The sequence below is a fragment of the Cheilinus undulatus genome, linkage group 13 (assembly GCF_018320785.1).
Source record: "Cheilinus undulatus linkage group 13, ASM1832078v1, whole genome shotgun sequence".
Lineage (NCBI taxonomy): Eukaryota > Metazoa > Chordata > Actinopteri > Labriformes > Labridae > Cheilinus > Cheilinus undulatus.
Window position 1 is genome coordinate 38332546 of NC_054877.1, and position 25137 is coordinate 38357682.

At 38.2% G+C, this 25137-nt stretch overlaps 1 protein-coding gene across 1 annotated transcript; it reads right to left on the reverse strand.

Moving 5' to 3' along the window:
• Positions 1-1285: 1285 nt before the first annotated feature.
• Positions 1286-12975, reverse strand: LOC121520517 (cysteine/serine-rich nuclear protein 1-like). The gene is made up of 5 exons (XM_041804001.1): positions 12856-12975; positions 8466-8668; positions 5957-6219; positions 5570-5872; positions 1286-4809 (listed from the first exon to the last, which is right to left on the reverse strand). Exons 2-5 carry the CDS (start codon positions 8665-8667, stop codon positions 3883-3885), a joined length of 1695 nt encoding a protein of 564 aa, XP_041659935.1. The 5' UTR covers position 8668; positions 12856-12975; the 3' UTR covers positions 1286-3882.
• Between the last annotated feature and the right edge of the window lie 12162 nt (positions 12976-25137).

The following is a 25137-nucleotide window of genomic DNA, read 5'->3' on the forward strand; positions in this document are numbered from 1 at the left end:
CGAGCATCGCTGGTATCGAACGAATCCACGTACAGCGCATGCGCATTTTTTTTTTTTTAAATAACTCACGATATTCATAGGCGTACTGTATTCATGAAAAATGAATGAAATTGTACATAAAATTTAAAATAGAATTAACTCTGTTTTTTTCTGAATCAGCTAAACAATTCTTGTTCATTTAGTAGCAAATCAGAGCATATATTTATTAGGCTACTCCTGAACTTTTTTACCAAATGGAGTGTGTCTTTTCTGTTAAAGCAGAAAAGATCGTTTTAATTTTTCAGATGTAATATGCGTTAGTAGGTCTATTCTTAAATAGAAATAACTTTTAATTAGAGAGCCATTTCATCAATGATAAAGAATAATGTTTTCTTGATACTGCTGTATTCCTGAACTGAATTAAATATTTTTTTAAGTATGCAAAATGTATTGTCAATTTAAAAAGCCAAGAGGATGGAACACTTTACCTGAAGACACTTTCTCTGCATAATTGTTACACTTGAATGTTTAAAATCATCAAACACATTTAATATCAGATAAAGAAAACCAGGGTAAATACAAAATTCAGTTTCTAAATAAAGATTGCATTTAATGATAGAAAAACGCCATTCAAACCTTCCTGGTCCTATGTGGAAAAAGTCATGCCCTCTAAACCTAACCTGTGCCACCTTTGCCCACAACAACATGTATTTGCAATATCTGGCAATGAGACTTTCACACCGCTGTGGAGGAATTTTGGCCCACTGTACTTCAGAGAATTGTTTTATTCAGCCACACTGTTTTGTGTGTGTGTGTGTGTGTGTTTTTTAACCATCCAGAGGTGGACTTGCTAATGTGTTTCTGGTCATTTTACTGCTGCATAACCCAAGCGATCATAAGCTTGTGGTCATGATCTGATGGATGGGCATTCTCCTTCAGGATTTTCTGGTGGAGAGCAGAATTCATGGTTCCATCAAGTTCGGCAAGTGGTCGTAGCATTTAGCATCCTGATAAGCTGTTTTTGTTTAAGTTTAAGGTCTTTAATTATGTCCTAATGTAGCCTTTCTGTGCGCTTCCAGTAACGAACAAACAACTCTCTGCTAAATAAAGTAGAATAAGTTTCAGTATCTCTCATAAGACTTCAAATATTGGTCTTTGATATTAAGTTGATAAAAAGAAGACAGAAGTTTCCTCATGAACATTGTTGTCATTCTACTACCCTTGTTACTTTATTTTCCAAGTTTCAGTGTCTTAGATGCAGAAGGGATTCAGAGAGAGATGACACTCAATAATTCTGGAGTCAGTGTAGAAATAAATAAAAATGATTTATTTGTCAAATCCAGTATAGAGTTCTTATAAACATCTTGTTGGGCTGATTTTGGAAAGTCCAAAATAAGCCAGGCAGTTAAAGTGGATTATCGCTCTTATACCACGGCCATCAGGCAGAAACAAGGACGTTAATGTTGATATCTCCGACAAAACTTCATACAAGTTAAACGTACTGCCTCTACCATTGTGTTCTTCTGAACCACAAGTTTAATCAAGTAAACAAGTAAAGGCTTCGTCCTTCTTTAGAAAGCTCTTTAGAAATAATTTGTGCCTTCTGTCCAATCCATGTTGTCTTTGTGGCCGTGGTACAAGAATTAAATAACATTTCAAAAATCGTTATTTAGGCTCAGGGATATAAAACAAAAAAAATATATTATTTCCTCAAGTGTAGTTTCTTTGAAATAAAGGCAAAATCATTTTAGGCAATAGAAAAAAATATCCAGCTCAGAAAAATATTTCATCAATCATTCTTTGTACATTGAAATTCTCTTACAAATACATACAGTGCTTCATACATTAAAATCTTTAAAACACACTGGAAAAAAAAATCGCACATTACCACTTACATTTGTGACATTTCCGGTCAAATAAATAGCTCATTTCATTTAATATGAGCCATGGGAAAAGTCCAGATAATCATGATATTTCAAGGTATTATAAGCAAAACTAAAGCCTAATTTTCTTGTGTTGAGAAAAGGGCAGGAACATTTTTTGCCTGCTTCATTAACAGTGTTATTCATTTTAAGTAATCAATGTCTTGTAAAGAAAATTTAAAAATGTTCTTGAAAATAATGGTTAAAAGCTGCTGCAAACAAGTATCAAAACTGAGAGCTATGACTGAATTTTCTTGACAGGATCTCTTTTAGATTCAGAATCTTTTAAATAGGGGGTTTGAGGATTCACTGTCGTTGGCAAAATCCCATCCCCTTAGCACTAGAATGATATAAAAGCAATTTTGCATCTTAAGGTGAACACTGATCACAACTACAGTTTTAAATGTGTCAGTTTTAAACTTAATCAAAACATATGGCAACACCAGGTTAGTAAAAGGGACAGAGCTTCAAAATGAGATTTTGTTTGTAGTTTTACTGCATATCTTTTTTTCTTTACAGACAAAAAGCACTTTTGTATCTTACGGTAATCAGGTGATTGCACATTCTTTCAAGTTTTAACAATACAGACTACTGCTGCTAGCCAAATATGCATTTATTCTGCAAATGTTATTTACATGGATGCCAAAATTTGAAAACAACAACTGGCTGTAGCTTTGGCACATTTAGAAGAAACACCCACAGCATCACAGAGCAGTTATTTTTAGAAATAGAAATTTTGCTTCATGGATAATAAATCGTGCTGTCAAAATTTTTTTACTAATTTTGATTAATCACATTTTTCACAGTGGTGTATTCAAATATGATGTAACTCTCAGTAATACCTGCTTGCATTTATGCTGCTGGCGAACCTTAACCTCCTCCACCCCAGCCTCCTCCTTCATAGGAACTGATTCTATTGTATTCAGTATGCATTGTCATTAATGTATCCATTCATACAGCGTTTCTAGTGCTTCCTGGAGAGTCAAAACATACTGCATGACTAACCCAGGGAGTATCTTTTGAGGAGAGCCTTCTCTGCCAAGTTATACCCATTTGCACTAAAATGTATGACAACACTGTTCCTGACAGAAATATATTTATCACTGTAGTCGTCACTTTAAGGCTTTATTTCTTGAAAATACAAAATAGGTAGCACTTCTCAAATTCCAAGTAATGAGGAACAAACGCTGACTTTTCACTAGTCTACTTGGCTAACAGTAAAGAACATAACTTAACTTTTTGTGTTGTAGGTAGGGATGATATTATTAGCATATTTGTATCAGCAGATTTTAGCCCCACTAACAGATAAGAAAATTTCTGGAGTAATTTAAAGCCAATATATTGGCCAAACATAGCATGTTTTACAAATTAATGTGTGCAGTTTAAAACAAACTTTGTTTCCTTTTTAATCCTTCATAGTGTATTCTAAGGATTGGTGTTTTAGGTCTGAACTACAGCTGGTTTAATTTCTTGCAATTCAAAAGAATGCGTTTTTATTGTGCTATTTTAAGCACTCTGTCAGGACGGTCTAAGGGAATCACTATGCAAACCTGATATTTAATTGGGAGAATTAGTTCCCATCACACAGCATTTCTACTACAGGAAGGACTTGGTGGTTTTACCATAAGAAAGTTCTCTATACATCGGTATCAGCTACAATAAGTTTGGAAATATTGGCATGTAGTCAAATACCTAATATTGTGCATCCCTAGAGCTTCATCCTCTTAACTTGGAAATTTGCTGCCTTTTTTGTATTACTGAGCACTTAAGATGAGCACTTACCTGTGAATCTAGATTCACAAACCCCAACCTTGCCCTCTTGCTGAGGCTTTATTTCTTAAAATAAGATGTTTATCTGGACTCGTCAGCTGAGTATGGCTTACATTAAGTGTAATGAGATATTTCTAATCAGAAATTAGACAAAAACATTTGGTAAGATCTGAGTTTCCACAGTGCTGTTTCTTTCTTTGTCATTACAAAGCTACAAAAGCTGAGAACTGACAGTCTGCTCTGAGCTCGGCTCAGTCAGGCCGATCAGAGACTCCAGGAGGTAGGTGCTTGACTCGTACTGTGGCAGGTTAACAGAGCTGAACAGCTGGAGGGGGTAGAAGCTGTTTGTGTGTCTGTGTGCTTTGAAAGAGCTGTGCAGAGGTCCGGAGGTGTAGTCGCTGTCAAAAAACTCCAGGTCAGAGTCGGATGACAGACTCAGGTCCATGTACATGCCCGAGGAATAATCCACAGTGGGGGAGGGAGTGCGGGGGAAGCCTTCAAGAGAGTCGTCGTCGAAGGAGTCTCTAGGCTGGTTTGCGTTCTCGTCGAGGTAATCTGTCAGTGAAGTCCTGTTTTTACTCTCTGTGAATGTGTCGGCCTGTGATGTGCTGCTGTGCTGCGTCACTGGTTCTTCTGTTTGGCTGCACGGAGAGAAGTTCTCATTTTCAGAGTCACAGATGTTGAGGGAACGAGACAACCCAGCATCGACTTCAGGGAGACTCTGACTCCCTCCTGTATCTGAGTCCGAGGAGGATAAAGAGGATTCAGTCATGTCGCTGCTGCAGCTGTTCTCCTCCACCGCCAACCGCTCTGAGCTGAAATGAAAAGACGGAGTTGTTGGCATGGTGAGAGGGAGGCCATCTTCCTCCACACTGAAGCCAAAGGGGCAGCAGCTCTTGTCCTCTTCACTCTGCTCCTGATGGCTCTTATCCTCGCCCACACGATCCTTGGGGTCCTCTTGAGATCCCGTCTCACCGTCCTGACTTAGCGCTTCATTCTGCAGTCGTCTCTCCAGTTTGAGTCTCATTGCGGTGTGGATGTAATGAGTCTGCACTCGTCTGGAGTTGAACTCGATACGTCCCTGAATGTTTCCACAGCCATCTTTACTGCAGCCACACGGGAAGTTAAAGCGATCCACCTGTGTGTGAAAACAGCAGGAAGAACAGAAAAATCAGAGATCTGGATAATTAAACACAAAGGATTATTGAAATCAGCACAAGAGGTTAAAAATCACTGAAATACAAGTGCAGATAAAACAACTATTTTGCAGGTAAATCAAAATATTTTCTCCAAATACTGAATAAAATTCCTTTAGTAATCATATTAAATCTTATTAATCTCTTATTCAAAGACTATAATCATTGGGTGCTGACTGTTGGATGAATAAAATCTTACAGTGCATTTAATACTTGAAATATGAATATATTGTGAATAATAAATAGAAGGCAATTAGTTTAAGATAATACATAAATAGCACTCACTTAAAGAAAACAGTGAAAAATAAAATAATGGGTTACAGGGAAGTAGAGGGCTTAAAAAGTGAAACTGTAAAAATCCCAGCTTCTACTAGTAGTGGTAATTCTTGGTGGTATTTAGAGCTCCTGTAAGGAATGTTTAATAGGTTATAAAACACTGAAATTCACAGTGTTTCCCACAAGTGCACTCAAGCTCTAATGTTCATGTTTCTCTATCTCGCTTTGTGCTTTAACAATTAAAATATTGCAAACATCCTAGAGGAATGGAGACTGTATGAACTTTGAGATCTAAGAAGTCGAGAATGAATCTCTCTTTCTTTTGTACTGTTATTTCTATAACACTTTAGATGAATGAGGTGCATGCAATCAACCTGCAAAAATGCCCCTCAAAAGTAATCAGTGCTTTGTCTCTCTGCGTCGTACCTGACACTTGATTCCTGCCAGACTGCAGGCGCAGGTCTCGGGCTCACAGAAGCCCTGACAGTCACATCCACAGGCCTCTCTGGAGACTCTGAGCGAGTGAAGCTGCCTCTTCTCCTCACGGTCGATACGCTTCACCCCTGCTGCCAGGAGAAGAGCCTGCCGCTGTCTGGAGGAGTACGGCGGCAGGAAACTTCCCTCCTCCAGCTCAGCATCACTGATATGGATGTCAGTGTCTTCAGATAGAGTCTGATCCATTGAAAGCCTGTCTGCTCCTCTCTGGTCGATGGCTCCACTGATGATCAACTGGAAATAGAACCAAAAGATCATATTAAACCATCGCAGTGTTGGGGAGCTTTGAAAACTAATGTACAAGTGGAGCTCACTCACTTTGTGTTTCATTGCCTCGAACTTCTCCTCTCTCAGTCTTTCTCTGAGCCTCTCTCTGCGTCTGTGTCGTTGCTCCAGTGCGTGTTCTGACAATGTGTACCTCTGGAGGCTGCTGTGTCTCCACACCATGCCCAGGGTGGCTCCTCCTCGGCTGGGCACGCTGGTGAAGCCCTGACATCGAGGGAAACTGAACACCGTCACCTGGTCGAAGCGCACATTACTCTGTGAGCCCGAAAGCCTCGGCCTCTTCAGGATGGACCGAACTGAGAGCAAGAAAAAGACACACCACAAGAGAAAAAGTTTAAAAGTGGGGCATCTGGTTCTCTTACAAAAAGGAACAGAGCAACATCCTGCTAAAACGTGTCTGAGTAGCGTACTATGTAAGAATATGTCTGCTATGATTTGCATTTTGGGGCTTTTTGAGGAGCTTGGACCTTGCTGCCAGGGCCAGGGGTCATCTCCTCTGACTTTATTTGACAACCAAAATCTATTTTGATTTTTTTATTCTCTCTTGGTCACTTATTTACAAAGCCAATCATTACAAATTTGGAGTGTTGCATCATGCAAAGAAGAAGCCATATGGAAACACAATCCAGAAACACTGCCCACATGTTCCCTGGGCCGAAGTGTATTCTAAATGGACTTAAATGGAAAACTGTTCTGTGATCAGGTGAATCTTGGTTTGGAATTCTTTTGGGAAACCATAGATGCTGTGTCCATCCATCCACTTTTTTTTTTTATCAGTGCACAGTTTAAAAGCCTGAATCTCTGATGGTATGGGGTTGCATTAGTGCCTATGGCACGGGCAGCTTACACATCTGGAAAGGCTCTATCAAAGCTGAAAAGTATATACTGTAGAGGTTTAAGAGCAACATATGCTCCCATCCAGACAATGAAAGTCTTGCATATTTCAACAAGAAAAGCTAAACCACATACTGCATCCATCACAACAGCATGGCTTCACAATAGACGAGTCCAGCTGTTGAACTGGCCTGCCCGCAGTCCAGACCTTTCACCAATAGAAAACATCTGGCTTGTCATAAAACGGAAAAACCAGCAAAGAAGCCCCAGGACTGTTCAGCAGCTAGAATCCTCATTAGACAAGAATGGGACAAAATTCCTCTACCAAAACGTCAGCAGCTGTTCTCCTTACTCCCCAGATGTTTGTTAAAAGAGGAGGGAATGCTACACAATGGTAAATGTGGCCCTGCCCCTACTTTTTTGAGATGTGTTGCTGCCATCAAATTCATATTGATATTTCTACATGAAATGGTAAAATGTATCAGTTTTAACCTCTGATATTTTATTTATGAGAAAATACGGGTTTATGAAATTTGCAAATTATTGCATTCTGTTTTTATTCATATTTAATACAGGGATTGAAGTCGTGCATTCAAAATACAAATCTCAGACATCTGAAACAATTTTAGACATACATTTCATACCTCATATTTGCTGCACAACTATAACATCTATGTTCTGAGGCCCCAAGACAAGTGCCTCCCTTTGCCTGATGATAAAAGCGCCTACATGTAGAATAACTTCCTTACAAAAATCATCCTGACACCAAGTCTACAGTGACTTTTCGGCTTAGTTTGTCTAACACACCAAATAACAACTACCAGAATCCAAAAAAGTCTTTGAAATGTAAAATGTGGTTATTCTAATGTATCTGTAAGCACAATAAGAAATTGTTCCTGTAAGTTCAGGCCCAGGTTTTGTCTTTGCAGGTCTCTGAGTGTCCACTAGGTGACACACTTCCTGGTTAACACTGCTGGTTGGGTCAACAGTTGAACATACAGTACATGTGCAGAGGAAATACCAGATAGAAGATCTCATACAGCAGCCAACAGATCAACAGCAATAAGGAAACATGACTCTAAATGCTATTCTTCGCATGTTTACTAAAACATGAATTTCTCTATCATTACTCACTTTAATTACTGATCATCCAGTCCACTCTGTGCCCTGTTGGTGTTTGTTTTGACAGTTTAGCTTGAACAAATGATCTAACCCTGACACATAACTGAGGCTGAACTCTTGTTCCAAACGTCAGTAAACAAGTGAGAGCAGCTGACTAAGCTCGTCTCAGCTGCTGTGTGTGAGCCTGAAAAGCTCCACACTGTGGCACTGTTTGACTTAACCAGCCTGTATGTCAGACTGTACAACAATGACTGCAGATTATTTTGTTATTGGAAGCCCTCTGTGCAGCTCTGTGATATCTTAATGACACCATTTGATACAACTTGTTTAGAGGGACCTTGCTATTCAAATCATATTCCACAACATCCTATTGCTCAGGCAAATGATGTTCACCCAACCGGACAGAGGCGAGTCATTCGCTCTGCATTATTATCTACAGGTTAGCGTTTTCATACCCATGCTGCTGCACACTGATAAGAGACACTCCTATAAAACAGATGGGAAAAATGCCTGATAAGGAAGAGGTTTGCATTATTTGAAAGTAGGGTGTAAAAAAATAACGGCTTTTGTGGGTTTGAAGACTTACGGAGTAAACTGGAGGGCGAGGACGGGCTATAAGGCGTGACACCCTGGTTGTTTTCAGCAGGGCTGCTCTCCCCGTCTGACTCCCACTCTGAGGAGGCTGGGGAGGAAGAGGAGGAGGAGGAGTAGCAGGGATTGTCATCCACCTCTGTGAACTTTCTCTTCAGGATGCCTCTCATTGTTTGGCTGTGGTGGTTGGCGTACATTCTGCATGAACAGAAAGAAAAAGGTTTAAATATTCATCACGCTGTGGTGATAAATGCACGGATCAATACTCATCCAAACAGCAGCACTTGTTTTAGCTTTCCTATGAAAATGAATGAATTAATAATGAAGAAACAGTCCTGTGATGCAGCAGCAGAGATGCGTGTCCTCTCCTATTTGAGCTTAAATGTACACAGTAAAATAATTTGCCTTTTAAACATGACATCTGCAGGAATGAGGCCTTCTTTCTTGCTGCAGCTCTCCTGGTTGAGCCGGTTTCAGTGCACAAGTTTGTTTAAGCTAATTACATCTTGATAGCGATTATCGTTCAAGCTGATGTTTCATAAGAGCACAAACATGACCTGAAATCTTGTGTTCCTCTTTCGCCCAGCTGAGCACTTAAGAGTGAGTGAAAAAAAAAAGAAAAACTGAACAGATCTTTTTCTTTTCCCTGCAGAGTAATTAACATTCCAATGATTCCTCAAGTTTTTTTGTGGAGAATACTTGGAAACGGAGCGCCCAATAGCTGCACACTGAGGACTGAGGGGGTGTGATGGTTCAAGTGGCTGCTATTTTTGGATGTGAACATGGAAAAGAAATCCAAACACGAGTAATTTCAGGGTAACAAACATGAGCAAGGCTCTTCAAAGCTAATGGGGATAAGAATTAAATCCAAGGGATTGTGTCATAAAACAGAGCGATGTTAGTGACGAAAAGCTGTTATTAGTCTGATCCAAAAGAGGCAGTTACACAAGCTAGTGTTAGCATAAGAGTGTGGAAACTGTTATTTATTTTTGGAAACTTAGGAAACTTCTGGCCCTGTGGATGCTGGGAAAACAGTTATAAACCATCATTTGAAGATATAATATTCCAGGGCCAATCAAAAATCTTTAACACACCTCTGACAGATATCAAGATTAAAGTTCCTGTGAGGTGTTTTTAGGTGGTTATGAAGAAACTAATGATGCCTCTTTATGAGGGCAAAAGCAAACCTCATCTGCATAAAAATCAACCTATACGGTTAGTTTCAATGTTTGAAATCACTGCCGCAGGGTACGTGTCAGACAAGTGCTTAACAGTACGCAGCACTAACAGACTCATTGACTGATTAAAGAAGTAGGATAAGGTTTTAAAAACACTACATACTCATGCAGAGTTAAAGATCAGCAAAAAAACAAACATTTACTGCACTGTCCACAGGGGGCGCCAAAACCAGCACAACCAAAAGCTCCTCAAAGGAGCTTTAAGTTGTCTTCAATATATTTCTAATTCATTAAACAGGAAAATTTTGTCTTTTGGGTGAATCCAATACAAAACCTGTCAACACACCCTGTGAGTAAATGACTTAAAGTTGCATGTTTTATTTGCTGGTGCATAATAAAGAAAAATAAAAACTTGCATTTATATTTTTTAATTGGAAATGCCTTTTTTTGTGCCCAGTTTGGGGCTTCAGCCCAGTCTTCAGTCTGGAATAACTGCACTCATATGTACTGATTAATCACAAACTAATTCAAATGCACATTTTTAATTTTCAAAAGCCCAGCTTGTGATTTTTTTTTTCTAAACAGTGACTCAAAATGTTGTGTTTAGCATAGCAGGAGTCTAGAAAACCAGCACATGTTCATGTTGCAAGGTAGAATCTCCTTCATGAAATAGCTTAAACTGGTACTAAACAGCTTTTTCTAGACATTTATTGGCTAAACTGATGTGTGGCATTGTTGTATTATTTTTACTGGCACTAAAAGTGTTTTAAAACAAACTAGAATCTGTATTATATCATTAGTTCAGTCCCAAAAGAGGACTGACAAAACAAGAATTTTAATTTTAGATATAGGCTAATACAAGTGAAAAATAAAAGATATTAAGATATTTTCAATACTATAGCAAATAAACTGAAGTTGTAGGCACCGATATGTAACATATTTTAACATAATTTATAAATCAATTACAAAGACTCCTACAAATTGTATACATTGGAAATTAATTGTTACAACTCATTTCTCTAATTTAAACAATTGTCTTTTTTATTTAAATACTTTCTAATACTCTCAATCACTTAAAATTTTCAGAAAGTGCTGCTTTAAAACATTTCATATCAAAAAGTGTTGAAAATCTTGACAGCCTGAGTCTACAAACTTAACATTCAGTGTTCACCACTTCAAACATTCAGACAGTTTGACCTTAAGACGCCTTTAACTCCATCATGGTCCAGTGAGTGACAGTAATGCAAGCAGCTGACCAGGGTTTAGCCTGACCTCTCCTCTGGTCCAAAAGAGAGATGAGGGGAACCTAACACAAGCTGCTGAAAACAGAACAGCATGTGTGTTTTCTGAAAGACTCCATAAGAAGCCTCCAATTGTCCGTTCAAGTCAAATACTTAAGCCACTGAGGCCGTGTGCCTGTGAATGTCTCAGTGAGGATGTTTGTGTGCTCTTAGAGTGAACAACTTCCTGGATTCACCAGCAAATAAGAGGTGAAACAAAAGAGAGCTTCTTGTGCAATGACACTGTTTACACTGTATGTTGCTCTGCTGAATGGGCAGAGAGGTATTAATAGATTTATCTCTGCAGGAAACACAAGCTGACAAGTAAAGCAGTTGAAATTTTCAGACACTTTTATGATATTATGTGTTTAAAACTATACTGCCTTTGTTATTAACCCATATCTGGCAAACGTATGATGGCCCTGAACGCCAGCTATACAAATATTTCATCATGATTGCAAAAAATAAAAAAATCACTTGATGTCAAAACTATTCACTGAATGCAAAAATGTTTCATGAAATGCAAAACAACAAATATCTCTTGCTGCTATTTTTTTCTGTTTTTTTTTTTTTTTTTTTTTACATTTTGTAAAATATTTCACGTTTTGTTAAAACTTTTTTCATCTTCTGCAAGCTGTCTTACCCTCAGTCAAAAAAGTTTTACCTCTGCAAAATATTTAACCTTCCATTGAAAATATGCATCTGTAAGATACTTTTGCAGCAGGCAACACATTTCCTCGGAGACATTTTTTGCCATTGAGCAAATATTTTTAGCATTTTTTTCATGGTTTTAATTTTACTGATTTTTTTCCTCATGTCGTATTCCTTTAATTCAAACAGATTGCAGGAGTTTTAAGCCAATTATTTTCATTTTAGCAAGCAATCACTTAATATTGTGCAACAATGCATCTAGTTTTGATACTACCCAGTATGGAATAAGGTTTCAGTGTTGTTGGCAGAGGATTTTTCCTGCTTTTTGATGATTAAAATCATGAAATTACTCAATATTGGGTGTATAGGACTTCTATATATATTGCCATGGTATAGAAACAGCAATTAATACTATCTAGTATTGTATCAAAGGCTGGTATTTCTCAAGCTACAGTGACTAAAATGTATTTATGTTGCATTATGGTATATTTACAGCTGCCTCCAGTCCCAGTTCACTCACATTTATTACATTTCATAACTTGAAACGAGTCTTTACAGCACACGCGGGCTTCCACTGGGATCGCATCTATAATTTAAAGGTTCAAAGCAGCAAAAACACGGCGTACACGTGCGCGTTCGCGTGAAACAGAAGGGGAGGGGTGCTGTACTGTAATAATGCGCTGAAGTAGTTAAAGCCTGCAGGGCATTTTTTCTAGTGACGCAATAAGAGAGGTGAAAAAAAAACTACCATGACGCAGAATTAGTTCGTATTAATTTCAGTGCTGAAATCCCCACAGGAATGTGATTGGAGGAGGGTAAAAGTAGTTTCCTGTTTAACATAACAACAGTCATTAGGCAGGTGACCTCTTCACCCCTCGCGGAGACTCACACCGATCGTGTCAGCCACAATGACAACACTATTTCCCCCCAAATATCTGTTTTTAAGTCTGCCTCATACAAATATAGTCTCTGTAAAGCACAGCAAACGTCTGCTCTCTTAAAACGGGACAGTGAAGAGATAACAAAAGTCTGAATCGTAAAAGGAAGTTTGTTTGAATATTTGATCTCATTTAACTTATCGATAAAAGTATTAACGGTTAATGTTAGCGAGACGATACACTACTTACTTACATTTCACATAATTATAGTCCGTTTTATCCTTGATAAACACTTTCAAACCACTCAAACATTAAAATCGATAAGTCCACATATCGTCTAAAACATATCTGTCATTAATGCTATCAGACATAAACTTGAGTTTTCGTCAGTTACTCACCACGAAGTAAAATGCAGCATAATAACAAAGAAGGCTGTAATTGACACGAAGTTATGAGCCTGCTCCGCGGTCCAGCTAGCTGAGCATTGTGTGTCCCTCTGTGTTTATGTGAAGCTCCACAGTAGTACCAGTGTGAACATGAGAGGACTGGCTGGAAGCTCCCAAAGACACGACTGTTGGGAGCAAGATAATACCCCCTTCAAGACGTCTGCTTACACTGCTCATGCGCAGAACTGCCACGATAGCCAACCGCTGGTTTAGATCTTTTTTTTTTTATTTCAAACGTTAAATTAAATGTAAAAATAAAGACGAGCTAGCACACATAAAATTCACTTGTTGAATATTTTAACTAATCAAACACGACTTAACCCTTAAACCATATAGCTTGATAGACAAAATTTCAAATATTCGTCCGTTTAAAAACAATTAAACGTCTTTAAAATTAAAACAGCAGGCTCAAGCACAAACTTATAAACAGTTTTTGATCGTAGGCATAGGTTTACAAGAATGCATTTTCCGGTGTATCCCTAAAAAGCCATCAAAACTAGCCGCCTAATACTTCAGTTTGAGTTGACCGGAAGTTGTTGAGACAGGGACTGATCTTGTCTCATTTATTTGGTCTCTGCGGCTCCGCCGACTGCTTTGACGCAGACGGTGACACACGCAGATGCAGTGGACGCACATAACTGTCACTACTTCCCACAGAGCTCTCTGTGTGCAAGTTCAATACACAGCTGGTGATAATCAGAGAAAAAAACAGCTCAATTACATTTCACACATGTACTTTGGTCCTCTTTGACCCATTTGATGGTGGAAATAATCATGCCAAATAAATTGAAATAATGTTGAAGCAGATATTTGGGAGATCTGCTATTTTAAACTATTTAATTTGAAGGCTTTGTTTCAGCCACAGTGTCCTTATGCTATCATAATATTAAAAATTGTAAACCAAATAGTGCATTATTATGATAACAAGTTGATGGAGGTCTTAAAGGGTACACGTACCTCACGTGGCTCATTAAGAATTTTAACCTGAAAACAATGTGTCCCTTTAAACCTATACAACACATTGCCATGAGAAACAATACCATAAAATCTAATAATATAAGATAAGAAGATAAGACATTATTGGTCTTATCTTATATTATTCGATTGTATGGTATTGTTTCATTTTGTTGTATAGCTTAAGAAAGGACACTTTGTTTTCTTGGCTAAATATAATTTGATACATGTACACATGATAAAAACTATATATTTGGATATGATGATACGATGTGACGAAATACTATAATGATACAGTGTGATAAGGTATGATACGATATGAGATAAGATAAGATCAGATAAGATAATCCTTTATTATGATATGATACGAAATTATGTTTCAAAACAATACAAAATGATACAACACGATACAATAAGACATGATACAAAGATAAAATATGAAATGGTATGATTTGATAAAATAAGATACAATATGATTTGATGTATAAAATGATATGACATGATACAAACTATTATTAAAAGATACAATCTGTATGATATGCTATAATATTCTATGATACGATTTAATATGACATGACATAATTGATATGAAATAATTTATATTTAAGATTTATATAAGATATATGGTTTTTGTATGTTATATATGTGGTAATATGAAATGATATGACATGATAGGATACGATCCATGATATGAAATGATAAGGATAAGAAATGAGACGTTATGATATATATATGATATATGTGATGATAAAAAATTATATGAAATCAAATTACATGATACTACAAGATATAGTATGATTTATGATTTGACATGTGATATTTGTATGATATGGCATCACAGAAATATATATGACAAATAGTACGGTTGATGTTAAGATATGATGATGATGATAATGATGATGATATGATATATATTGTATGATATGATATCATCATTACCATACCGTACCGGTCCATTCTGTACTATACTGTACCATACCATACTGTACCGCACCGTACCGTACCATATCATACCATACCATAACCTTCTGTATTGTACCGTACATAATACAACTTGGCATAGTACAATATGATATACTCAACAGAATAAAACAAATAAAAGAATAGGGGCATCGAGTAGTCCACTAGTAAGTAGAGAAGCACATACAAATGAAAACTACAATCATAAAATAGTCTTTGTAGCCCAATGTTTCCCACATCCTGGGAGGGGCATTTTAATTTTACATTAATGACAGGTTGATATTTTTTTGTGTACAAATCAGAATTTCAACATCACTATCCAGCTGTGGTTTAACTTCCTGTCATTACCTCACTAGACTGTCTGGTCCTTTGTGTCTGTGTAAGCTGTCTTCATTTTAAAATGGTGATCAGACTGCTATTAAAGATGACACATAGGGCCAGGTATTCATCTTACATCATTGTAATATGAGTCACTGCTGTAGCTTGGTGATGGTGATTTACATCAGACACTCCTTAACTCCAGGAATCTCCCAGCAGTGAGGAGGAGATGAAGATGGGCAGGATTATGGAATGGAAAAAATGCACTTGTGTTATTTTGGCATTAGTAAAGACATATTCTAACAGTCCAAGCTGTTAAGTCAGCAGTTTTGAGATAAAGTGGGTAAAGCAAAGTGTCCTGGTTAATATTTATGTGTCTCTGCCTTTAAAGATAATCACAGAACACTCTAAAGGAAGAAAATGAAGCCAAAAAAACAGACAAACAGAATGACAGCTTAACAGAAGGACAAGCTAAAAAACTGTGCTGATCTCTGACCCCATGTTGACACACATCAGTGTCCATTTTGAAGAAAAACTGCACGAACGTCCTACAAACATTCTCTCCAAATACTCCTGCGGGAGGAAGGAGAGTTTGTCCGACCTCAGCGCTCAGTGGAAGTGTGTTATGAAAGTGTGACCCACTTTGTCTGGGATCACTTTGGTGCATGTGTGTTGCTATCCCACTGACCTGCATGCAGAGTAAACATCAGGGAGGCAGATGAGCAGGACGAGACAGGACACAGTGAAGCTCTATCCTTTATGAAATAACTCTTATCATCTTTATTAAAAGGCAGTATGGGGGATTTTGCAGGTGGAAGATTCATGCAGCCTGTGTATCATCTTTTTGTGTGTGATATCATTGTGACTTACTAATAGCACATGATCAAAGTGCTACATGAGGCTTCTTGGCTATTTTTAGCACAATCACACTGCCTCACACTCCAAAAATATATTTTGTGCAATACAGATGGAGTTTCCTGTTCCTTCTGCTGGCTGTTACCACGCACAGTGTCACATCTCGGACCACACAGAAGACAGAAAGAGATGAGTCATGGACGAACATTATTTCACTTCTAAAGCTCACCAGTAGTTAAGGATGAATATGTGCTGTTACTACCTCCTATGGCCATTATAGGTCCATCTGACACAGATTCCTTGCCAGATGTATTTACATTTTTCAGAAGTCTTAAGACTTGTCGTTCACATTGTGTACGTGTGACAGATGATCCTATGTCATATCTCAGAGTAAACCATCACTGTGCTGTCAGTCTAGAGTCCACGTTACATAACGTATAGTCAACCTACATTCACACTGCCTCTCAGGTTGCTGCCACTGGCTCTTGTGTCCCCGTTTCTCTTCAGTCAAGCTGTGCCAACAATGGCACACATTCAGAGAAATACTGACATGGTTTGACAAAGCTTCAGGCGTGTGAAACTGTGGCCCACTTCCTCACTCCCCTCCTCTATGTGGATACGAACTCAGGGATTTAACCCCTTTTTGGTGAAGACATGTCAGATTTCATCCACATAGGGGGAAGAGTCACCAAGAGATTTACTGTATGTCTGTCTGTATGTCTGTATGTCTGTATGTCTGTATGGATGGATGGATGGATGGATGGATGGATGGATGAATGGATATATGGATGTATGGATGGATAAGGTGAGAAGGATACGACCCCCTAGGGGGGTCTGGGGGCATGCTCCCCCAGAAGAAAATTTTGACTATTTCATATTTTACAAGCATCAATCGGATGCATTTTGAGAAAAAAATCAAGCAGAATTACAAGACAGCATGAATGTATAAAAAAGTATCTATCTATACATGGTCCCATTATGCTATATAAGAAATGAGACTGACAACTTCTCTCATGAAATGCGCAACAGCACAACTTTAATGTAGTCACTCAGATGTGCAAATGGCCTATCAGTATTATCATTAAGTACAGACCCTGACAATGACAAACCTCAGACCACACTTATGTATTACAGGCCGTATATGCTAACCAGCCAAGCCTCTCCATACAGCTCACTGCACATCAGTGTTGCCAGATACAGCTGATAGTTTCCAGCCCAAAACTTGTCCAAAAAAACACCAGAATGACACAAAAAACTGCCCAATAATCAATATTTAGTGCTTCATCTTTTGACGAACGAACAAAACTCCATAGAACCTTTAGATGCTGGGGGTTGCTCCTTTGACACACCGATGAAGAGCACAGAAACATCTGATCATAACAGTATGTGGCAGCTGGGCCTCAGTACAATAACTCCTCTCACCAGAATGTTTTGCTAGCTATAATGTATAAAACTGAAGCGTTCAACTTTTTGTTTACTTTATCAGGACCCCCACTCCTACTATACAACAGGACGTTTTCCAGCTTTGTTTAAGCTTTCACTAACTCGGTGCATGCTACTGTGAGACATAGCAAAGGCCAAAAACAACAAAATTTGCTGTCTTTATCAGTCTCTGAGAGTTTAGCTCTCTTGCAGACACGCACGCACACAAAAACACACAAGGCACGACGTGCACAACCATCTCTCACTCGCGTGCGCGCTCTTCCAATCACATCACGGCTCCCTCCGTTGAACTTTACAGGATACTCAGAGTGACTGACAGGCTTCGGAAGCGCAGCTATAAGTTTAATACGTTCACTGCTCTCGTGCTTGTAGAGTGAATGTTTTCATCTAAATTCAGGGCTCCCTTCAGGCACGCGCACATGTTCGCAGTTCATTGATAGTATCTGGTATACCTCTATATCCCGTCCATCCCCACTAACCGGCCATTGGTTCACTAACTGGAGTGTGTGTGTGTACAGTCACGGACGAAAGTATTGGCACCACTGGAATTTTTCCAGAAAATACACCATTCTCTCAGAAATTGTTGCTATTACAAATATTACTGGTATACATGTGTTTATTGCCTTCATGTGCATTGGAACAACACAAAAAATCAGAAGAAAAAAGACAAAATTGACATAATTTTACACAAAACTCAAAAAATGGGCCGGACAAAATTATTGGCACCCCTTTTAAAACTGTGGGTAAATCATTTTATTTTAAGCATGTGATGCTCATTTAAACTCACCTGTGGCAGTAACAGGTGCTGGCAATCTAAAAATCACACCTGAAGCCAGTTAGAATGTATAAAATTGTCTCAACCTTTGTGTTGTGTGCCTGTGTGTGTCACACCAAGGATGGAGAAGAGAAAGAAGAGCCCAGAATCGTCTAAGGACTTAGGAAGCAAAATTGTGGAAAAATATGAACAATCTCAAGGTTACAAGACCATCTCCAGAGATCCTGAAATTCTTTTGTCCACCGTGTGTAATATAATCAAGAAGTTTACAACCATGGAACTGTGGCTAATCTCCCTTGACGTGGACGGAAGAGAAAAATGGACAAAAGAATGCAACGCAGGCTAGTTGGAATGGTGGATAAACATCCTCAGTCAACTTCCACACAAATTCAGGCTGTCCTGCAGACTTTGGGTGCAAAAGTGTCAGCTTGGACCATACGTGGTCATCTGAATGAGATGAAGCGCTATGGTGGGAGACCAAGGAGAACCCCACTGCTGACAAAGAGACATAAAAAAGCCAGACTGGAGTTTGCAAAAATGTACCCGAGTAAGCCTCAATCCTTCTGGGAGAACATTTTGTGGACAGATGAGACTAAGGTAGAGCTTTTTGGAAAAGCATGTCATTCTACTGTTTACAGAAAACAGAATGAGGCCTACAAAGAAAAGAACACAGTACCTACAGTCAAACATGGTGGAGGTTCAAAGATGTTTTGGGCTTGTTTTGCTGCCTCTGGCACTGGGTGCCTTGACTGTGTGCAAGGAATCATGAAATCTGGAGACTATCAAAAAATTTTGGGCCGCAATGAAGGGCCTAGTGTCAGAAAGCTGGGTCTGCATCAGAGGTCATGGGTGTTCCAGCAGGACAGTGACTCCAAACATACCTCAAAAAGCACCAAGAAATGGTTGGAGACAAAACGCTGGAGAGTTCTGAAGTGGCCAGCAATGAGTCCGGATCTAAATCCCATTGAACACCTATGAAAGAGATCTCAAAACTGCTGTTACAAGAAGCACCCTTCAAATCTGAGGGACCTGGAGCAGTTTGCAAAAGAAGAGTGGAAGAGTGTTGATGGTTATAGGAAGTGATTGGTTTCAGGTATTTTTTCCCAAGGGTGTCCAACCAAATATTAAGTTGAGGGTGCCAACAATTTTGTCCAACCCATTTTTTGAGTTTTGTGTAAAATTATGTCAATTTTGTCTTTTTTCTTCTGATTTTTTGTGTTGCTCCAATGCACATAAAGGCAATAAACACATGTATACCAAAAACATTTGTTGATTGCAACAATTTCTGGGAGAAATGGTGTATTTTCTGGAAAAATTCCAGGGGTGCCAATACTTTCGTCTGTGACTGTATACACATACACATACATAGCACTGGTGCTACAGAGGTTGACAATCTTGTAGCACAGAACAAAAAGATATATATCTGTATTCATTAACAGGGATTAAAGCAAAAAAAAAAATATTTTGACTGAAATTTTTTTCAACACTAAATTATATTACCCGACCATCACTGATGATCACTGATCACTGAAATCACTGATGCCTTCGCCCTCAACCATAACAACCAGAAGATTGTTTATGAAAACTTCAAACTAGCATGTTTTGTCGGCTGCATTGTGTTAATTAAATGCATTTGTGGATAAAAGCACCTGTTTTGAATTGTTTTCATCTCTTAATGCATATTCATATCAGGATATAATATGAACTGAGCCTTTTGTTGGCTTTAAAGCTGCAGTGTTGTTGACTGGCAGCAGTTCTGGTGGATTTTTGCGACTGAGGCTGTAGTGTGTGTGCGTAAAAGGTGCGGGCCACACTAACACTACACTTTGATGTCAAGTTGGGGGCTAAAAAATATCTTCCTGTAGGCCACAATTGGCCTGCGAGTTTGAGACCCATGGTGTACTATAACCCCAACCCTGTCTTCTTCAACAGTACATTAACTTCACAGAGAAGTCATTAAGTAACATGTAGGCCCCCTCCCACTCATTTTCCAAATGACGTAAATAATTTTCAACACCTGTCTATGGGAGACTTTTAAAGTTAAAAACCTGTAGCACGATATATAAAATGTTTCTTAGATCTCTAAAACCAACATGTAACAAAATTTATGCTCAGTAAGTGAAAGTACTTGAAAAACAGTCTAAATTACAGCCCTACATTAATGTATAACAAAGCTAACACCCAATCATTGTTAAGAATTTTGGAGACGCTGATAGTTCATCTCCACATCCAGACACAAAACAAGAGCAAACTGCAGGAAACTAACTTCATAGAAGTGTGATGCTTGAAGACGATTAGAACAGTATGATTTGGAAATCAGACCATGAGATAGATCAGACAGAGGAGCAGATGAGCTCCATTCATGCTGCTATTTGCTGCTGTAATCCTTCAATCTTTTTTTTTTTTTTACTTTAGGCATGACCAACAGACAGCTTAAGTCTTTTTCTGTGTTCATCCTTAAACTGTGTTTCAAAGACTGAAGTGTTTGGTCTATGCATTTTTATATTGGTAATGATATTGGCTGAATTTAATTTGTAAATATCTCCATATTGTATAAACCCAAATATTGTTAATCCTATTTAAACTAAGAAAAAGAGTAAAGTGCAAGTTTTATGTTCTTATGTTGGCCTTTTAAATGGATTTCTTGCAGGCCAATTCAAAAGGACCAAGGGCCACATTTGGCCCACAGGCCATATTTTGGACACCCCTTCTATATTTACTGATACTCAGAGTAATGGGAAAATATTTGTAACATTATTAGAAATTCATTAAACACTGTTAGAGTTTGGTCTATACTGTAGTATCACACTGGGGTCTGATGTTTATAGAGCTAATGTAAATGAATCAATCCCTCTTTTCTCTCTAACAGTGTCATGACAACATCAGTACTATAGGAGTTAAATGGGAAATAAAACAAAAAAATCCGTCACCAAATCGTGCCTTTGCCCTAACAATACACACAACGTTTATGCACTGTGCTCCTGTCATTCTCTCTGATCTCTCCTCTGTCTGTCCGTCTCATATCAGACCTGTAGACTACGTTCAGACAAGTATTAGATTGTTAACCAAACAGCAGCAGCTACGATATTAGTGGAGAAAAAATGCCTCGTTTTATACATTAATATTAAATCAGAAGTTAGCGCAGACTGGGCGCTCTGTCCTCTCACTGACAGCCAACACACCGCGACCATCCGTGCGTATTCGGAGAGGACGAGGAGGACGGAGAAGTAAGCTAGCAGACACTCGTTAACAGTCCAGCCTACCTGCCTCAATAAAAAACTTTGGATTAAAGCAGCACTCCTCTTAAACATGATGACCACCTGTACTTCGTAAGCCTTGAGCCTGTCCCCTCTGTATGAGCTAGTGCAGGGCACTTTCTCGCCATCGTATCAGCTGCGGAGCGTGGCTGCTCGTTCTCCAGACGCAGAGTATAAACGCACGACGAAAGGAAATAAAAGTAAAGGACTGGGCATGAATTTCAAATTTTAAATCAAAGTGGAGTGAAGTGTTTGTAGCAACAGGTAAAACTGCGCGCCTGGCAAGCACACACCTTTCTCAGCTTGTCATCGTACGGGGAGGGAGTCAGAGGGCAGGAGGCAGGAAGGAGGGGGGGCGGGGACAGACTCAGCAGACTCGCTATTCTCCGCTACTCTACATAGTTGGTTGAAACTGCTTCACCACGCTGCTGCATCTGCTGTCAGACATGAGTACGGTGGTGCACATTTCCTTCAGAACTCACGCGTCCGCAGCTTTTTGCGTAGTTTAGAGAGGCAAAGTCGTACCAGCGTATTTTCATGTCAAATTGCGTACCTGGTACGAAAAATCCGTACAGGTTGGCAGGTCTGTGAAGGATTCATCATCAATGACCTCTATGTTTAACTGAATTACCTTTACCTTAGTGGATAAAATAAACTGGCAATTTGACATGCGCTTATATTTAAAAACAGCACCGAACATTGTCAAGGTCTTCTACACCTAGTCATCACCTGTAAATGAAAAGGGTTATAAATAAAGCACTGTTAAAAAGGATACATACACATCCTTTTCTGGAGAGGGGATCTTTCAAGGCTGGGAACAGGGTGACAATCCCCAAAGGCATATTTCTCCTTCATCATTCGCTGAGGGATTCTTCTGCAAAAGGGGGGAAAAGGGCAAGTTGGTATGTGCTTTAAAGTGTCCCAGCTAAAGAATTATACACTGGGTATTTCTTGGTATTTAGTTAGCCAAGCATGAAACCAAACCCATGCAGTCAAAATTTCACAGAAAAGTTGGCTACATTTTTCTACCAAATGCTGGAGCTACAGGAAATGTAAGTTGATAACATTGGTGCAATTTTGATGGCACTCTTGCTTTACCATCGAAATCTGGTTACATAAACATACCCTTCTGTCTCAACCATGTGTGCTGCAAGAATGTTAACCATTTGCCACCTTCAACTGTCACAAAGCGTCCCAGTCTCTTCATAGTCTTCAAGAACCATTGTCCCTCTGGTTTAACCTGCAGGATTTCCTTTATCAGCTGAAAACATAATGACAAAACCAAATTAGAAAGTAACTTGTTTAAATATGTTCAACTTTGACAATGATGTTTGTCAATACAGTTTTGATAAACTACTTAATTACCTTACAATGATTTCAAGGCTGTATTTCTGAGCTCTATAATACATTATAGCTCTATATCCATGGATTTCACCCCTTTATTAACTGGACCTTCGAAATAGGTGAAACTTTATAGATATTTTCCAAAGTAACTTAAAACTGGTTATCAAAGTACATCTCTGGCAGAGATCTGGAGTGACTCTTCATCAGTTCTGATTCGCTTGGGTTGTCTTAATGTGTCACTCTCACCGCCACTACTGGACAAAGAGAAGGAACTCCCACTGAATGAAGACGATGGTGTGGATGGAGTAGACGTTAGAAAGGTCCCTGAATCTGTTAAGAGCCATGGAAAACACCAACTTAAGATTTAAAACCTCTGATTTCGCCATTTAAGTGCCAGAAACGGACAGAAAAAAATTCTCCCTGTGCTATACAGGCATTACTTGTTGTAAAACTGAGGTGTCAAATTCAATCACAGGAGGGGTCGGATTTGAATTTAGGTCTAACCTGAGAGTCTGAAAGGTCAACATTTAACCATGAATTGTCAGCTTCATTTTATGGCTGGCAATTTATGTTTTCCTCAAAAAATTGTGGGGAAAAACCAAGCACTGATGATAAATGATTGAGGTTAAAAAAGTCAATATGAAAAGCTTAAAGGCTCAAATTACAAGATTAAAAAAAGACAATCAAAAGGTCAAAGCACAAGATTAAAAGTCAAAATTATGTTTTTAAAAGATCAAAATATGACCAAATTTAAAATGAATTTAAAGGTTAGAATATGGGATAAAATTCTAAACCTTGAATTTGAAAGGTTATATTATAAGTTAGAATTCCAAATCATGACTTTTACAGGTCAAAATATAGGATTAAAAATGAAATAATGGGTTTCAAAGGTCAAAACATGGTATTAAAGTCAAAGTTAATGGCTGAAAATGTTGAAATGTGTGATAAAATTCAAAATCATGAGTTTAAAAGGCCAAAAGATGACTTAATATAAAATTTTGAATATAAAGGGTCAAAATCATACCTTTTAATTGTAATTGTAAGATGTAAAAGTGAAAATATGAAATGAAAATACAAATTTGTTTTACAACATCCTGACATTTTACCTATTTACTCTTTATTTTTTAACACATTTTTTTAATCTTCAAGGTTAAGTTGACAATTTTACTGGAGGAAATCTGCAGAGCTCATACCAGAAGGCCAGTCATATTAAAAAAAAAAAATCATATGATCTTGATCAGGCTGGGTATAACTGTGCCATGGGCTGATTTGACCCCAGGTCTCAAGTTTGACAATGCTGCTTTATAGCAATGATTTGTCACTGTATCAAACCTAATGTACTGATCATAAAATTTTCCTTGTATGGTAATATCTTACTCCAACAGTTGGATCCAACATGAAATATGCGATAAATTAAATGTTTAATTAAGCAATCTTTTAAAATGTACCTTTGTCATGACCATCTTTGATGACAAAGCAAATCCCTTCCACAGTGGATAATTCAGCAAACACTGTTTCATCCACCTCAGTGCCAGTGTCATCTTCCACAGATCTGCTATTCAGGGGGATGGAGAACTTCTCTCTCACTGTAAGATTAATTGTAAAAAAGTTAAAATGTAGTGAGGTCTTAATTACAGGTTTTTGGTGAGTCATATTTATTGCAAAACGTACCCTCAGAAATAAACTCTTCAAAATCAGCAGCTTGCAACTTTATGTAACAAACATTTCTACAGTATTCCTCAAAAATAAACTTAAATATAAACAAGTATTTGCCTGAAATTCCTAAATATAATGTTTACGAAATTCGAAGGCTCATTGACTATAAGATACTTTTGGGAACTGATGCTGGTAGGCAGGTAGGTCTCCCTCTCTTTCTGCCTGAAAAAGTCTGGAACTTTATATATTGCTCTTCACACTTCTTGTGATGACTGCGATACCTTTTAATCCTGTCAAAGAAGTGCACTGCAAAACAAAACATGGCTCTTTCATGCCATCTTTTCTGTTACTGCATCAACTCATTGTTTTACTTTAGAACACAGTCAATGCCCCAGTAATAACCAGTTATTTGCTGTAAGTGTGTGTGGTTTTACTCACTGGGGAATCCAATAAACTGCATAAAATAGAATGTAACCAGCAATTTCCAAGCTCTAACTACATGTGCAGTTGTATGAACCTAAAAACCCCTCAATGTATAGTTTTGTTATTGTCCATCACAAACATGTCAATGCTTAAGGCATGATTCAAAGCATAATGCATTTTAATAACTGAAATATATTGCTTGAGGTAGTACATTACTCAACACAGTTGTAGCACCAATATTAATTAAAG

Coding starts and splice junctions, on each gene's coding strand:
- LOC121520517 (XM_041804001.1), bottom strand. CDS start 8,667: ATGTACGCCAACCACCACAGCCAAACAATGAGAGGCATCCTGAAGAGA. Junction 6,220..8,465: donor CTCGCCCTCCAGTTTACTCC/GTAAGTCTTCAA, acceptor TCTTGCTCTCAG/TTCGGTCCATCCTGAAGAGG. Junction 4,810..5,569: donor TGGCAGGAATCAAGTGTCAG/GTACGACGCAGA, acceptor TTTCACACACAG/GTGGATCGCTTTAACTTCCC.